At 44.6% G+C, this 17343-nt stretch overlaps 1 protein-coding gene across 1 annotated transcript in view; it reads right to left on the reverse strand.

The window, feature by feature from the left end:
• SPTLC3 (serine palmitoyltransferase long chain base subunit 3) overlaps positions 1-17343 on the reverse strand; it is a 119732-nt gene that overhangs the window by 16708 nt on the left and 85681 nt on the right. Inside the window, exon 9 of the mRNA XM_040981834.1 lies at positions 13725-13851. Coding sequence (XP_040837768.1) covers positions 13725-13851 — 127 coding nt within the window. The remainder of the gene's footprint in view (positions 1-13724; positions 13852-17343) is intronic.

The following is a 17343-nucleotide window of genomic DNA, read 5'->3' on the forward strand; positions in this document are numbered from 1 at the left end:
GTTCGAACCATTCACTTGTAAAATGGGAATTATGACACTGGTCATCATCACGTTAATGCTCATTTTATATAATGATGAGCATTAAACACAAAGCAATTCGTAGCATATCATAAATTGCATGTTATAATATATCTTCTACAGAATAGACTTTCATAATATCTTCTCTGGAAAAATTCTACGGTTAACAAAATATTGAAAACTTTATCTGAACCAAAGATTTGTTTGACCCAGAATTACTCTCTCAGGCTGGTCGCCAGATAGCAATGCAACTGGCCTAGGAACCCCTATGGCCTATACTTGGTCGTTTCTGCGTCCTCTATCTCTTTTTGGTGCCCTTGGCATGTCCTCCAATATCTTTCTCATTTACCAGAATCAAATATTTATCAGAATATTTTTTCTTTTTTACATTGCTCAAGTGGAAACAGATGTTCACTGGGAACATCTAACTACTAAAGTCCTCCCATTTGTTGGAGGAAATCTCAGAGACATGAACCAGCCGTTAAGATCTAACAGGTAAGCCCTGATAGCCCTTGGGCTGTAGGGGTGAGGAGACAGAGAGAGAGAGAAAGAGAGGAAGGAGAAAGAGAGAGAGATGAGAATTCTGTCACAGTCATGTGACCTCAGAAGAGGCACCTGAATACAGATGAAAGAGCAGTTACTGAACACTTTGATTTCAGCTATATGAAAACTCGAGAAAACAAAAACAAACAAACAAATGAAAAAAACTCCTGACCCAAGGAAACAGGTAGTAAACACGCTTTGTGTTAAGCTGGCAGATTTGTTATGTAAAAACAGAAAGCTAGTGCATTCTCCACACACACACACACGCACACGCACACGCACACGCACACGGCTTCCTCAGGCACAAATCCACCTGCTTAATGCTCCCCAGCTGTGGCTGGAATTTTTCTGAATTCCAGCAAATGAGTGGATGATGGAAAGAACAGACGAAGGTGGAATACCGGCTTCCCTTTCACCCTGGAAGATGCTACAGATGCGGTGATGGTCTTTCCTTCTCCAGTTATGCTGAACCACCATGCCATTCCCTAAGCGCAGCTCCCCGTCTCAGTTACACACACATGGAGGAGACACACGTGAAAAGGAAGCTTCCATGGGATGCATGGTGTAAGAGGATACCTTGCTTATAGGGCAGCTGCACAAAGCGGCCACATTATCCTTTTGCCCCGGTTCCATTTCAAAGACAAATTCTTCTTACATTCTTACTGAGGAAATATTTTGAAGGACTCAAAGAGAGTAAAAAAATTTACTGAGCTTCCGTGATATTCGACCCCTTTGGCTAATTCTTAATGTGAAGTTAATGAAGTGGTGGAACATTCTAGAAGCGTTGGCCAGCCATTTCTGCACCATCAGACGAACTTACTTCTTTGGAGTTCATTTTGTTGGCTAATTTTGCAGTTAGGAGATTCAAGTTATCCCCCATATATGTGAGCAAGAAGGTGTCTCCTTTACAGCTAGCCCTGACCCTAGGTGTGTGTACACACACACCACAAACACACCACACACACACACACCAGGTAGAAGTGCTTTACCCCCAGCACAGGTGATTAATCATGGAGGCAGACAGGCCCTCAGTGCAAAGCCAGTGGAGCGTTGCACCTGACATCTGTTTTGTATTAGCTATTACTGAAATGCCAGTGGCCTGAAACCATTTAGAAAATGCAGCCCTGCATGCCCTCTGTCTCTCTTGCCCTTTTTCTGTGTCTCCAGCTGGTAACCAAGTGGCAAATACATTTAGGAAGCAGCAGCTACTTCCTCCCTCAACAATGTCAGGAGCTTTCAATGCCCGACACCCTCAGACAGCGTATTTTGGGGAGAATTCTCTGTCCAGGCCTCTTACATTCATGGAAGGTCCTTAGAGGGTCGGAACTAACAACATGTCAAGGATAAGTCTGACAGCAAGAAAAAAACAACCTGTAGGAAGTCAGTTTTGTATTCATTAAACTCTCTACCAAGGAAGACACTGGTAAATATGAGAAGACCTTTTAGAACAGCTTGAATTATGCTTTGTCTTTGTGTGTTTGTTTTTTTTTTTTTAATCACAGTCTTTTGCATTTCGTTGTCTTGCTTGGAAAAAGAGATGGAATTCCAGAGGAAGTTAAATTTCAGAAGTAACAACTGCACACACATTAAGCTTGGTGATGTGATGGTATAAGTGTACTTTGCAGTCAGCTAGCACTAAAAAAAAAAATCTATTTGAGAAGTATGCGTATGTGTCTCATGTCACGAACAAATGGTAGGAAAGCGAGAACATTCTGGAGAGCCAAGTGCTGTCCCTCACTGTGCTCCTTTCTTTCACTCCTCAGTGCCCTAAATCTTCCTACTCAGTCAGTCTTGGCTCTTAAACCTATCAAACTCAAGTGTGAAAATATGTGTGTGCCCCATTCCAGGGACTCAAGCAAAGGTGGGAGGTCACAGCTGGAAGACGCTGGTGCCTCTTTCCCTAGGTCCACCTTGGGTTAGCCACAGGACCAGTGCCTGACCTGTCAGTCTTGTGAGGCACTTTCACCAATGGTCGGAATGAATGAAATAAATCCACCACAGAGATTTTTTTTAAATGAGGCATGCAAAGACACTATCATCATATTTCAAATGCCATTCTCTTTTCCTTTCTGTTTTCTCTGTAGAAGACCAAAATAATTTAGGTTTAAAAAAAATGAAGTTACATGCAAAACTTTGATATTTTCCTCAACTCCTTCTCTTAAAAATTGATTAAAAATCATTAAAAAAAGTTGTAAAAATATTCCAGGTATAGGATGCAATGAGTTACATGGACTGAAGTATGTTATCCTATAGGAATAAAAGCAAACGGCTTTTGTTGTTTCTGAAGTAATTCAAATGCTTATGCTAACAATGATCAGAATTTATTTTTCATATCAACTCGATTTTCCTATGAAATGTCTGGCTTTATTTCTCCACCAGGACTTATCAGACAGCCTTCTCTTTTGTTTACTTGCACAGCCCAGTCAAGGGCTGGGTGCTAATACGATCAACACCATAGCTGCGATCGCTGTTCAGTCCTGGTATCTTCCTTTTAGCATAGAGTTCCCAAAGATTTCAAAGAGTGGAGACTTGGGGATGACTCAAAATCAAGCTCAGTACTTCAGATAATTCATCTAAATTGCATGATTTAAAATAGCAATTTCTGATTTTATGATGTGGATGGCACTTTTTGTGTCATCATGTATGCTTTTGCAGAAATAACATCCTTGGGATGGCTGCTGGTATAGCAGGGAAGCTGCCACTTGGGATGCCCAGGTCCAATACCGGGGTGTTGAGATTTTAGTCCTAGCTCTGCCTCCAAGTCCAGTACCCTGCTAATGTGTACCTGGGAGACAGCTGATGATGGAACAAGCACTTGGCACGTGAGAGACCAGAATTTAGTTCCTTGCTTTTAGCAGACACTTGGGAAATGAAGAAGCAGCTAGGAGATTGCTCTCTCTGTTGCTCTACCTTTCAAATTTGTATACATAAGTAAAAGGGAGGAAAAAACATCAAAATAAATGTCCTTTATTTCTGTGAGTATGTTACTATTTCCAGAAGATGCCTTCTCTCCTCCTGGGGCCTGACTTCCAGAGCTGTCCCAAGGTTATGTCATTTGCATTTCTTCTGGGGGAAGCATTGTCCTTAGAGTTCCTTTTCAGTTTCCAGAAAGTACACAGCATTGGGGGATCTCCCAGCATTGTAATGCTAATGATATTAATGCCTGACAGGTTTTGGAACTGAGTTCCATGAGAAAGCAACCTGAAATGCTTGGAGTAAGCGTCAGTCTGGTCACCAAGAGTCCCTGTTTAAAGGAGATTCATCTACCGTCTTTCCGACTCTGTTACTCTCTTGTTCTTGGGCTCTTTTATTCTATTTCAGGTTAAGAGTCTGCCTAACTTAGGTCAATAGGAAGAGATTCAGAAACTGTCCAAAGACTACCTTATCTTTCCACCCTATCAGTTTACCTGCAAGTCTGTGTCCTGGCTGGAGCTTTTATATTGTGACAAAAGACATTACTTATTTGTCAGACCCACCGTCTCCTCCAAGGCAGAGGGTTCAGTTCAGTTTCCAGACAACTTTGTGTTTAGGCATAGTCATATGGAATGTGGATAGTCACGGCCCATGAAAACATCACACTCATGTTCCCCCATGCTCATCAGACTTATTCAGCAAACTACGATGGCAAAGGGAGGGGCCACAAAATGGAAGGGGCTGGTTTGCTGCGAGACAGTCACCTTCCCGTAAGGACCACCAGCTCCTTGGGCTTTAAGGGATAAGTGAAGTTCTTTCAGATAAACCATTGTATTTGTCTGTTACAACATCTAATGTGCCTTTACGAATACGGATGTTCCAGAGAAGAATACCATGGAAAGCTTCCAAGGATGCAAAAGCCAAAAGCTTTCTTCTTTAATTGACGAAATAGTTTAAGAGAAAAGTTACACTTTTCTGTGAGAGCTTTTTCAACCTCTCATTACTGGTTGTCAAGCAATGCCATGAAAGTATAGAGTTTCTTGACTGAAAAACATCTTAAGTGCAAAGTGTAATTAAAATGAGGAAGGGAATGGAGGGAAGATGGGTAATGCCATTTTGGATGCTTAAGAGCCAAATTGGCTCTGCTATATTTTAGAGATATATTTCAGCGTTGTCACAGGATATGGTGCCCTACACCTGCTAATTTCTTTCTATAATAAAAAGTCAAATGCATACTGAGCTTTTAGATGGTGCCCCATAAGAAACATAATTAATGTATACAGCTAACAGTTTAAAAAATTAAAGGCAAACTCCATTTTTGCTTCTGTTATATTGTGAATTGCTTGAACTATCCAGACATGTCTCACCCTGTATCTCATGATGTCTAGACAAATCCTTACTAAAGGTATTTTAAAATTACTCATGTATCAAAAGAATATGAAAGGGACTTTGGATACTGTCTCACAAAGAATCACTCATGAAGCATTTAGGCCAAAATAACTCTATAAGGTAACCCCGAAAGAAATGATGCTGTGATTGCAAATTATGCATGGACTCTATTATCTGTCCAAGAAATTACTTAATTCCAAATACAACATTCAGTCAATTCACTCACATATTTGATACTTAAAGCACAAAGGACCAATCACTAGTTGGAGGGTTAGGTTAGGCATATGTTGCTTGCAGAGCAGGCAACTGCAGGATATTGGAGGAGAAAAGGATTGTTTTCTGACTGAGGTCAACAAAAACCATGAACAGGGTCCCAGAGACAAGGAATAAGTGCATTGTGTTGCAAAGAGAGAATCTCAGAGGAAAACACATGAGGACATGTGGAAAAGCACATATTGCTGCGGGGCTCTTGGTGGGCTGCGGCCCTGCTGAATATGTGGGGCTATGTATTCAACTGACATGTAGTGCTTGGGGTTAGGGACAATAATCCAGCACATACGTACTTCTGTTCTCCTAGGGGTGACAGACAGTAATGACTGGATCAAACAACGAGAATGCCACCAAGACAATAACGCAAGATGGAGTGATTCACAGGGGAGGGGAGGGTGCTTTAGAAAGGCTGCTTAGGAGAGGCCTTTGGGGCTTCCAGAGAGTCCAGGTGTCCTCTGGATGCCACATCTGGGTCCTAAGACTGTCTGAGCCTGGGGCCACCTGTGTTCGCCTTCAGGAGCAAGGAAGGCCTTGGAGAGGTCAAGTGAGGAAGTCTGTATATCTCTGGGTGGTCAGATATAGTCCAATTGCTTTCTTTGAATTTTATAGAGATACTTTCTTTGATTTTTTTGAAAAAACAATTGATCAGTGGTAACATCTGTCTTCCCTCTTTTTTAACCTGAACTTCTTCAACAGGATATGCATCTATTTTTTTCCTGTTGTGTAGATATCATTCATGTATGGTCGCTTAGATGTTCTCAGTGACAAGAACCAGGGAGCTTACAAGGAAGGACAGAAGACCTTTAACAACTAGTTTTATTTAACAACTAGTTTTTGTTAAATCAGGAATGAAGTAGTCAATGGACTAAGCCAAACTAAGTACTGGTCTATTAATTAGAGCCATTCCAATTACTTCTGTCTCTGATTAAGTTTTTGTACTTCAAGCCACAAGCTACATATTAGAAAGGAGTTAAGGTATGTATTTGATAATAGAATGCTGTTTCATTGTGATAAGAGATTGAAACTATAACAAGATGGTAAGATACTGAAATAATAGATGATACTGATCAATAGGTGTATTAGGTTGAACTGATCTTTTTTTAATATATAAAAACTGCCAATATCTATTCGATACCATGCTGCCAAATTATAACAATCATGGTAGGAATACGAGTAGCTCCAAGGAGGTGAAAATTACAATGCATGGTCATGCAGATCCCACATAATCATAGGGAAAGCCATTCCTGCTAAGTTATAAATGTAAAGTATTTTGGCATCAGTTATTCTCACCAAAAATACTTAGTAACGTTTCCCACTGATCCTTTATGACAAAATTGATTCTGTGCATCGATAATGCATTGCAGAGGTAGAGAAATTCAGTAACTATACGAATACTACCTGTCTATCTCACATGAGTGAACAGAGAGATGACAGTGTCTGTCAGCGGTTTAGATTATTTCTCATTATTGCAGTGGAATCCCCAACGCTGGGTATTAATAAAGAATAGATTTCTTTAGCTCACAGTTAGGGAAATTGGAGGGTTTGGTGTTGGCATTGGCTGCTAAGAACCCCATGGTGACAACATCTCAATGATGAGGGTCTGTGCAAAAGTGGGATCACATGGCCAGATGGAGGCCCGGATTTGGGAAGTCAGTTTTGCTTTTCTGTACCAGCTCATTCTTGCGAGGATAATTGAGTCCCTATTTTTTTTTTAAGATTTATTTATTTTTATTGGAAAGGAGATTTACAGAGAGAGAGAGAAAGATCTCCTATGCACTAGTTCACTCCCCAAGTGGCAGCAACGACCAGACCTAAGCTGGTTTGAAGTCAGGAGCCAGGAGCTTCTTCTAGGTCTCCCATGCAGGTGCAGGGACCCAAGGCTCTGGACCATCATCTACAGTTTTCCCAGGTCACAAGCAGGGAGCTAGATGGGAAGTGGAGCATCTGGAACACAAACTGGTGCCCATATGGGATCCCAGCATTGCAAGGCAAGGATTTAGCCACTAGGCCCAGAGTCCTTGTCTTAATTTCCTTGGAGGTCAGTCCCACCAGCAAGATCTAATGACCTTCCCCTAGTGACCACCTCAGGAAAGTTCTACCACCTTGGAATATTGCTGCAGAGCAGAACAAGCCTCTAACACAGGAACCCTGGAGAGAGAAAGGGACAAGTCACATCTAAGACACAGCAGATGCCTAGCATCAAATCAAAAGATTTCACTAATATTGCAATCACGAGCCCTTAATGCCCTGAACCTGAAACACTTCAGAAAGTCAGTGGAAAGCACGGAATTAAGGGAGAGTCTGCTGGGAGACACAGGTACTTTGTGAGGGCAAAAGCTTTTGGCTTTCATTTGTGCCAAACTAGTCACAGGTGTTGGGAAAAGCAAGAGAGGTACTTGGGACTTGGTTAACAAGGTTGATGTTTTCATTTAAATAGGCTTCAAAGAAATGGATCAAAGTCTGTATCAGGATTTTCTTTTGGGAATTTGCTTTTTCTGCTTTTTCTGCCCTCTCATTTGCTGTTACGTCCTATCCCTCAGACTGAATTTTCCAGAAGCCCATCCCTTTTTTTTTCCTTTTCTTTTCCATCATAGAAAACCCTATCACACACAGCCTGTGCTTTATATAGAAACACAATTCTCAATTTAGTGCCCATATCAGAACCACCTGGACAGGTAGTTGAAACAGCCTGCCGGTCGCTGCCCGAGAGCTTCTGATTCAGTCATGCTTCCTGCATTTCCGACAAGCCCCTGTGAGGCTGTGGTGCTGGCTAAGGCACCGTCCTCGCCCTCCCTGCAGGCACTCCCACCTTCACAGAAGCAGCAGCGATGACGGGACAAACGGGAAAATTTTGCCAACACAGGTGGCATTTATAGGAACCACATAAATATGATGGGCAGAACTGCAGACACAGGCAAGAACAGCAAGGCAGAGACCGACCTTGGTAAGCAGGTTCAATTGCTCAACTGACTGAAAGCTGAGTGCTTGGGGATTCTGCTCCTGTTAATAAAATGATGGCTCTGGACAGATGTTTTCAGCGTCTGCATCAGGACATAGTTGGAACCCAACCTGTTTCTTTTCCATTTAACTTGAACATACTTGTTTGAAGGCCAGGCACCGTGCTGTTGGCTGATGTTGGAAAGCTATGACAGTTTCTATCCCTAAGAAAGCCACAATTTCGTTAGCGTCTGGAGGAGGGAGGGGTTGTTATACAGCAGAGGTTCTTGAAGGGAGAGCCCTGGGCCAGGGGCATCAGTATGAGCTGGAAGTTTATTAGAATGGCAGTGTGCATTTCATGCAGAAATCTTTGAGGGTTGGGAGTCAGCTTGTTTTAACCCTCCCTCCAGGTGATTCCGATGGAAGAGCCATGTCTCTAGATAAAGAAAAAGAAACAGGTGCGGAAACTTGGGCAGAACGAACAGGGCATAGAATTCCGGCAAATTCGGGCAGGGAAGAAGCCAAGCAGAAAAGGAGGAGGAGGAACAGACAGAAAAATAGAAGCCAAACAAGGGCAGAAGAGCAAAGAGCATTTCCGCCACTAGCAGGAGAGACCATTTCTAAGAGAACCGATGAAGCAGAAAGGCCAAGTGCAGGCCCCAGGCGGGGAGCGGAGGCGGGTGGGCTAGGAGAGCCGGTGTGAGAGGAGGCAGAGGCTGTGGAGTCCAGGAGCAGAGGCCAGGCTGCCGCAGCTCGCAGCTGAGTCAGGGAGCCGTCACTCCAGAGAGACACCGCTGTTGGTCGCCCCTGGAAGTGAAAGAAGCGGGGAGGGAAGGCTTTGGGAAACCACCAAGTTCCTGGCTAAGGAAAGAGACCAGTGGGTTCTAGAAGGCAGAAAAGGGGGACGATGGGATCGCAGAGACACAAAGGAGGTGAGAGATGTTCATTTCTTGAGATAAGCCAGAACAGCAACTTTGGAGGGCCGAGGTGCGAGGGCCTTGGTCCATGGGAGCTGCCTGGCGTGCCCTTGGAGTGCAGGCTGTCAGCTCTTCAGGGCGCAAGCAGCAAGGGCCCCATGTGCGGCTGAGCACACCATGGAGGCCTTGAGGGCCCCAGGCTGAACCTGGTGCTGAGCAAGCACCAGGAAGTTCTGAGTGAAGTAATAAGGTGGTCTGAGTGATGATTTTTTTTTTCTCCCTTAAAGAAAGATTTATTTATTTATTTAAAAGAGCAGCAGAGCGAGGGCAAGCGTACTCTCCCATGGAATTATTCACTCTGGAAATGGTTGAAACAGCTGGGAGTAGGCCAGACCAAAGCCAGGAGACAGTAACTCCATCTAGGTCTTGCACGTGCGTGGCAGGGTCCCCCAGTACTTGGGCCATTTTCTGCTGTTGTCCCAGATGCTTTAGCAGGGAGCTGACTCAGGAGCAAGATAGTCAGAATTCAGACTGCCACTCCTACATGGGAGACTTGGCATTGCAGGCAGCAGCTTAGCGTGCTGTGCCACAATGCTAGCTCCTCTCCTTTTTTTCTTAAAGTTAATTTTGGCTTCTGTGTAGAGAACAACTCTCTTCAAGGGAAGGGCAGAAGTGGGGAAAACATTTGGGATGCTGCTACAGAAACCCAGCTGTGACATAGAGTGAGTATGGGGAGTGATGAAAGCACTGCTCAGGCAAGGGAATCACCCAGTATGCAGATGGATGTAGAGACCAGATCTTCACTCTGAGCTATTTACACCCTACAAAGTGACAAGCCGGCAGTTGTAAAGAGGCCTTGGTGCGTGTGGAGTGCACGCCTGGCCTGCCGCCCCTCAGCCCGCGTGCACTGACTGTGCCAGCAGGCTGGCTGCAGAGCAAAGGTGGCTGTTTGTACATAAACATTGTCATTTCACCGGGGCTGCTATTTCATCTTTGAACCTTGGCATCAAAGCGACACTGACCTTATTCCTGTAGCTCGCTTTTCTTTGAAGCCTATGGCTTTGCAATGCAGATTAAAGCTAAGACATTCATCAAGAAACAGATCTGGCCAAGCGCTCCCCAAACTCAACTCGACACAAAGCCTTGAAAGGCTCCAGTCACAGTTGTGCCGGAGTGGGCCCGAGATGAAGGCTTGGAGCAGGTCTCTTTCTCAGAGCCTGTAAGCCAGCTCTGGCAGGACACAGCGCATCCCTTTGAGCTTTAGATGTGTTCCACTGGAGAGTCGGCCCATCTCTGCGGACAGAGGGTCAGCTCATGCGATATGCCCAGCCTGTCTTTCTCACTTGAAACAGCCCTTGTTGTAAGCGAGGCCAGCATGACCATTCACTTTGTTCCTTTGAATTCTTTCAAAGGCATGGCAGGCAGGGCCACCTGAAATTTGGCTCTCGAGTCTTGATCTTCTAGTCTATTACTTTCCTTTGTCCATTTCTTTGAAAAGAAACTGTACTGTCTTTCTCTATAGTCTTCCTGCTTTTATTCTAAGAAAACAAACTGCACACAAAGCATTTTCTGATTTTATTTTGCTTTTGGTGCCCCATGATGGAAAGAAGAGTGAAATGAAAAGCTTTGATGGCAAGGTTAAGAGAAATATCAAAGTAATTAAGTATAAAGCTAAGACAAAGAAGCAGGAGAAGTAGCTCTCACTGTAGCAGAGTTGATAGATGGCACGCATAATAGATGATGGTGGAGGGACAAATGATCATATTTTGAAATGCAATTTTCTGTTGATTTTCCAAGGTGATCAAACAGAACAAGTTTTGTCTGCAATGAATAAGTAAAGCAAACGAGAAGAGGGGAGAGAACCCTTGTAAAACCGCAAGCATATAAATCAATGGATCCTAATAACAAAAGTTCTAAAGGGCTTTAAGAAATTCTTGAAAAATCCTTCCTGACACATAAGCTAATTTTTGGAATGGGACTTTTCCCCCCCTCGTTATTCATTTTAAAATAAGAGCAAAGAATCGTTCTGGTCATTATGTACAGTATATGTAATCTGCAGTTTTGCATAAATCTCACATAGTTGGTTTTCCCTTGGAAGTTCAGAAGATACCACAGCCCTGGAAGGAGCCTGTGGCCCCACACTAGCTTCTTTATACCCCCTGCCAACTCACACAGCTCTGTGTGGCTTCAGTTTTAAGTGGTGGGCGATAACTGCCTATCTGATGTCCATGTCTCACACCTTAGTAGCTCTCACTGGCATGGCTATACGAACAATTCTGGCCAAGGGACTGGAAGCAGTGATCAGCATCCCTTCCAGGTGGACCCAGCCTTTCAGTTTTGAGAGGGCCTGGCCTCAAGCGGGGAGCAGTCCACATCACTGCCCCCATGCACAAGAACTGTGCCAGGAATTAATTGCCTTGATGCCAGCCAGAAATAAATCCTGGTTCTGAAAAGTTACTGAGCTCTCCAGGGTTTGTTCAAGCAGCATGACCCAGCTTATCCGGAGTAATCTGGGTGCTTGGAGGAGATCCACTCCTGTTTCATTCTGTCCTACGAATTGTTCCTGTTACATCCCTGAGATGTGATCAAGTTCTCCTTGGGAAGCAGTTGTGTGACGTGGTGGTTAGGACACCGGTTAGGGCACGTGAATTTTGCATCAGGGAGTGTTGAGTCAGAGTTCTTCCTCTGCTTCTGACTCTAGCGTCCTACTAGTGTGCACTCCAGGAGGCAGGAGGTGGTGGTGGTTCAAGGACTGGGTTTCTGCCACTCTCATGGTAAACCTGAATTAAATTCCAGGAATATAGCCTTGGCCCTGCCTGTTCCAGCTCTGGCTGTTGAGGGTATTTCAGGGGGTGAACCAGTAACTGGGAGATCTCTCTCTTTTTTTATCTACTTGTTTGTTTCTATTCATTTCTTTAATACATAAGTAAGTAAATAAATGCGTTAAAAGATTCTTCCAGAACACTTTAGAAATAATGGCAAATACTTCAGGGGTAAGCAATTATATTACACTTACAAAAAACGATTTCCAGACAGGATTGTCAGTGCCTCACATGGATTAATTTGCCCTGTTCTCAGAAAAAACCTTGAGTCATAGGTATCATTTTCCTTATTTATAGCTGGAATAATGGAAACACAGAGAAGCTGGTAACTCCGTAGGGGCTGAACCGAGAAGTCACTTGTCTGCGACCACACAGTGTGTGAGTATACTCCAGGGGCTGAGTCCAGGCAGCCACCTTGGTCTGTCCCTTTAGGCCTTCCCGATTGGAGCTGTCATTTCCTTTTCACACAGAGGCATGGTCATCAGATCCTTGAAGGATGTGTTGTGTATGGAATTGTGTATGCCTTCCATTCCCCTGCTTTTGTAAAAGAGCAGGTTCTATATTGGGGTTGGACCAAGTGTGTTGAGTAGCACAGAGTTAGGGAGAAGGCCTTTGGGTGCTAGCAGTTGGAAAAGGGAGGCGCCACTTTGACCAGGTTTTGTATATTTTATGGATTAATTATTCCTTACACAAAATGATTGGGACCAGAAGTGCTTTGGATTTTGGAATATTTGCATATTTACAATGAGATCCTTCTGTCTAGACATGAAATTCAGTTGTTTCATATTTACCTTACACACGGGGCCTGAAGGTAATTAATACGATATTTTTAGGGCTCTTGCATTTGGACTGTGGTCCATCACATGATGTCATGTGGCATTGCCCACTTGAGTCACCTTGGCGCTCAAAGCATTTTACATTTTCGAGCATTTTAGATTGCAGGTTTTCAGATTGTAGAAGGTCTCTGGCCACACTCGCCTATGAAGACCGTTTTTGCTGCTTCTGTCATATTGAGAAAGGCTGAGAGCTTCATGTGTCTGTTGAGAAAGTCGAATGGTGTAGGGCTTCGCATGAGCTGGCGTGTGGCACGGAGCACAGGACTGTATTGCCCAAGGCCTAGTTCTGGGACAGAACTATTGCTCCATAAAATTCAACAGTTTGCCTGACTGCAATAACAGGCTGGTTTATCTCTGTCTTCCCTGGCATGTGTGAAAGATAGAAGAAATTCCAAGAAGCTTTGATGGAAACAGGCTTTTTTTTTTTTTGGTTTGTTTTTTTAGGAGTTAGTTCTAATCTATTCATTATCATACACATTAGCTGAGGTGATCCTAATGGCAAAAAGTGGCCAGAAAGTTATTGTGGATGTTTTCCCTAATTATCCTCCGGAGGCCAGGGGGTTGGAAAAAGATTTTTAAAAAAGCTGAAAATGAAATTGACTACTTTGGTTTCAGGGAAACATAAGTGACGATCCCAAGCAAGTTGAGGCACACACAGACACACACACACACAGACACAAACACACACACAAACACACACAGAGTCCTCCACAGTAAATACAAGCATAAACATACTGAACCTCAAGCACATGTACACAGACAGGCATATCCACAGTCCAACATGCATGAATACATGCATGCGTGCATTTACATATGCACATAAAATGTTTACTTTGTTTTAATATAATTAATCACAAAAAATGATCTAAACCTATTGATCACCTTAAGTGATGGATTAGAAAGTTGGCTTTAACAAAGGAACTGTGTGTGTGTGTGTGTTTGTATGTGCTGATAGCAGTTTTGATACTTTAACCACATTGCCCAGTCTACGTCAGATAAAGGCGTGAATTTGAAAAGACTGGAGATGGGCAGTCAGGGAGGGGAGTCACGGGAGCTGGGTGCTCAGCAGGCCATCTTACCTTGCGTGGTGCCGTCCAGTCCCATGATGAACTTTATTGCCCTGATGATTTGCTCTGCCACTGTAGGGCTCATGGACGTTGCATATGCAGCACTGTGTGAGTGAACCCGAATATAATCCACAAGATCCTTAATTAAAGGGGGGAGCAAAAAAAGGCAAATTGATTTCAGTGGTGAGAACTGCATCTAATCTCGGCTCCATCCATCAAACAAAAGATATTGGAGTTTTGAAGCTCCAAAGATGACTTCTAATGGGGATCATCAAAGTGCTATTTTCTGTCCCTTTATTCTTCGTCTCTCCCGTTGGAGCCTACAAGCCATGCAAACAATGGCAGGCTGCACATCTGCAGTCGAAGTCTGCAAGGCCAAAGCAGGTGTGTGAAGGAGGAGTGATTTCTGAAGTCTGCAAAAGGGCCCACTGTGCGAGGGCGCTGACTTGGTGTCAAGGAGTACCAGAAACCTCCAGGACACGGTCCTTGTCCTTGGAAATACTGCAGATGATTGTCCCCATGGAGAAGTAGTGGTGGGCAAAGTAGCCACAGCGGGGTCCCCGGGGGCAGAGGAGTGAGGGCTGCTGCTGGAGGAGATGGCAAAGATTCCAGGGAGGAGATGGGGTTGATTTCACTTTGCAACCAGAGTTTAGAAAGTGTGAGGGAATGGAATGGCACGAAGGAGAGGTTGAATAAAGGGGAAAGGCGAGAGCAGAAGGTAAATTGTTTGTTGTCCCCCCCCCCCCCGCCACCGAAAAAAAAGCTGCATCATTTCTATTTCTTGTGCCATCCATCTTTGCAATCCAAGTAGGCAGGAACTTCCAAGAGATGGATGAATATGGGCTGGTCACATGATCTGCTTCGACCAGGAAAATGTTGCTCTGAACAGTGCTGCTGGAGTCCACAAGGGGGAGGAAGGATGAAGAAGGCTAGTGTGTAGCATCCACAATCTACGTATATTAGTAAAACTAAATTTCTACCTATTTTTTGTTTGGTGAAAAGAATTATAAAACAGCGAGGCAGATTATTGTCATATTTGCAGAGCATGAAGTTGCCTCAGCAAGCTCATGGAGAGACTGTTGTGGTGGTACAGCTCGTTAAACTGCTGCTTGTGTTGCTGGCATCCCATGTCAGTGTGCTGGTTCATGTCCCCACTACTCCACTTCTAATCCAGCTCCCTGCTAATGCACCTGGGAGGGCAATGGAAGACAGTTCAAGTACTCAATTCCAGGTCATCCACGGGGGAGACCCAGATGGAGTCCTGGCTCCTGGCTTTAGCTTGGCCAACCCCTGGCTGTTGCGTGCATTTAGAGTAAGACCCAGTGGATAGAAGATCTCACTGTTTCTCTTTTTGTTACTCTACCTTCGAATAAGCTGCTTTTTAAAAAATGTTCATGGAAAATGGAATTAAAAAGTAGTTATTTTGAAGGACATTCTTTTGAAATCCATGTGTGCTTTTTTGAATGGACTTCTTGAAGACCTCTTGGATGGGCATGATGCCAGCTCCACTTAAGGTGTCAGTTATGTGGCAATCAGCTGTGGCAGCTGGCCACCCTTCACAGTGATGTTCCACCTGTAATAGGCAGAGGCAGGCACTGTCTTTTTCTATGGAGAGTAAATATTGTCCCATGGAGTTATTCTCCAGGGACAGGAGCACTGGAAGGGATAGGGACCGGATAGAAGCAGAGAAGGAATACCAATGGCATCTTCTAGGCAAAGCACAGAGGAGCTGGCTGAGCATAAAAGCTTGGGCCTTTGAGATAAGGTGATGATGTACACATGGCCCAGGAGAACCAGCACAGGATCTTGAACCCAAATGCATGGGTTCGAATCCTGGCTTGACTCTGCTGCCATGTAACCATGAGCCAATCACTGTCTCTGTGCTACGATTTTCTTACTGCATATTGGTAGACCCCAATGTCATACCAATGGTTTACAATTCAGCTCCTCAATCCTTATTGGGGTGGTGGCAGTGAGAGTGAGAGGAAAGCAGAAGAGAGCCATTTTGAGGAAAAGAATGCCCAGACAGAAAGGCTGTGACACAACAGTGGGCTTGGAAGCTAACATTACAGCTGAGATGCATTGCTTGCTTATGGTTTCATCTCAAGGACTTTGCATGTCTCTCCGTCCTGATTTTTGCAGATGGGACACAGGAGTCACAGACACGTTCAAAAAATTATCCTGTACAGATGACAGGGCAAGGATTTCCCACTCTTAGCACCACCCTGACTTTCCTCCCCAAGCCAAGGGACCGGGGGAGCTGGGAGGCCACAGATGCAAGCTTAACACCTGCCTACCCTGTGATGCTTTCTCAAGCTCATGGACATTCTTCCTCTCCTTTTGAGAGGAGAGGCATTGGGGAGAACTTCTGGTTTATGCTGATCTATGTAGTTAATATGGAACCATACGCAGTGGCACCTGAGGTCCAGGTGTTTGTGTCCTTGGGAGCAGCTATGGCATTACACATTTCCCTCAACATCCACAGTGGAGGGGACTAGGGCAGAGGCTGGCACATCCTGATGGTCTCAGCAGGGCAGATGACAGGCTTCAGAGAGAGAGGAAGGATGGCGAGGGTCCTTGAAGTATGTCAGTGTGTATATGTGGGGCTGGGGTGGGGTGATATACAAAGCTACATTTGTTTTGAAATCGAGACATATCTTGAAGTCAAGGGCCTGAGCATTTTTGGCATAGATCAGTGCTCACTGGCCCAGGATCCCTCCATTTCAACATCAAGACTTGACCACTATCTTCCTTCTGGACTGAGTCGGCTGTCCCTGGGGATCTGTTTGCTGGTGGTAGCTGATTCTGGGGTAACTGCTGGAGTTCATCAAGAAAAGCCGTGATGCTTCGTTTCTCATTCCCTTCCTTGATGTCCCCACTGGGTGTGGTGAGCCTTGAGTTCAGCGCCAGGGTGAGTCTGGGTTGTGTCTTCCTCCATGTGTGGGTTAGAGGTCTCCTTAAGCCTGAGGTTTGCAAGTCCATGTTTAAGTTCAAAGCTCAGATTATTTTCTTTACTCATAGTCCTGGAGTTCAGGGCAAGGGTGAGTTTTGGGCAGGAAGTCAGACAGGAGGCTCTTAGAATAAACATCTTGGTGCTCATTCCATGACCCCTGTTTACTTCAAAGTGCTGTTAACCATAGCTGGGGCCAAGCTCCCAAGGCAGAGCTGCCTTCAGCAAAGGGCCTGGCGTGCCCAGTGCTGGGGCTAATGCTCACCCCAACCTTGGCTGCTCTGCCTCACTTCCCGCCTGGAGAATTCCAGCCCAGAAAACTCAGTTTCCTTTGTTGACTTCGTTTGCAAATCTCTGGGCAGCCTCTTGAGGCCACGGGATCCAGTGGTTAGTACCAGGTATGCATGACAACTCCGGATCCACGGCTGGACCAAAAGGTGGCGTTCTCTGGTGATAGCCATATTTCCACAGCAACTAATCAAAATGACAACAACCTGGCCCCACATGCTTTAGCCTTCTACAGAGATGCCACTCATGACCCGGGACTTCTGCAGGTAGAGAGAATTTGCTGGCAGTTCACTGAAAGATCTTGAAATGGACAGAATCATCAAGAATCCACCAAGTAGGGTTATTCACAGTGCACTTGCGGCAGCTCTAACCTCAAGGCAAATGACATGAAAA

This window comes from Ochotona curzoniae, unplaced genomic scaffold (assembly GCF_017591425.1).
Source record: "Ochotona curzoniae isolate NIBS_2020 unplaced genomic scaffold, NIBS_Ocur_1.0 contig_3520, whole genome shotgun sequence".
Classification (NCBI taxonomy): Eukaryota; Metazoa; Chordata; class Mammalia; order Lagomorpha; family Ochotonidae; genus Ochotona; species Ochotona curzoniae.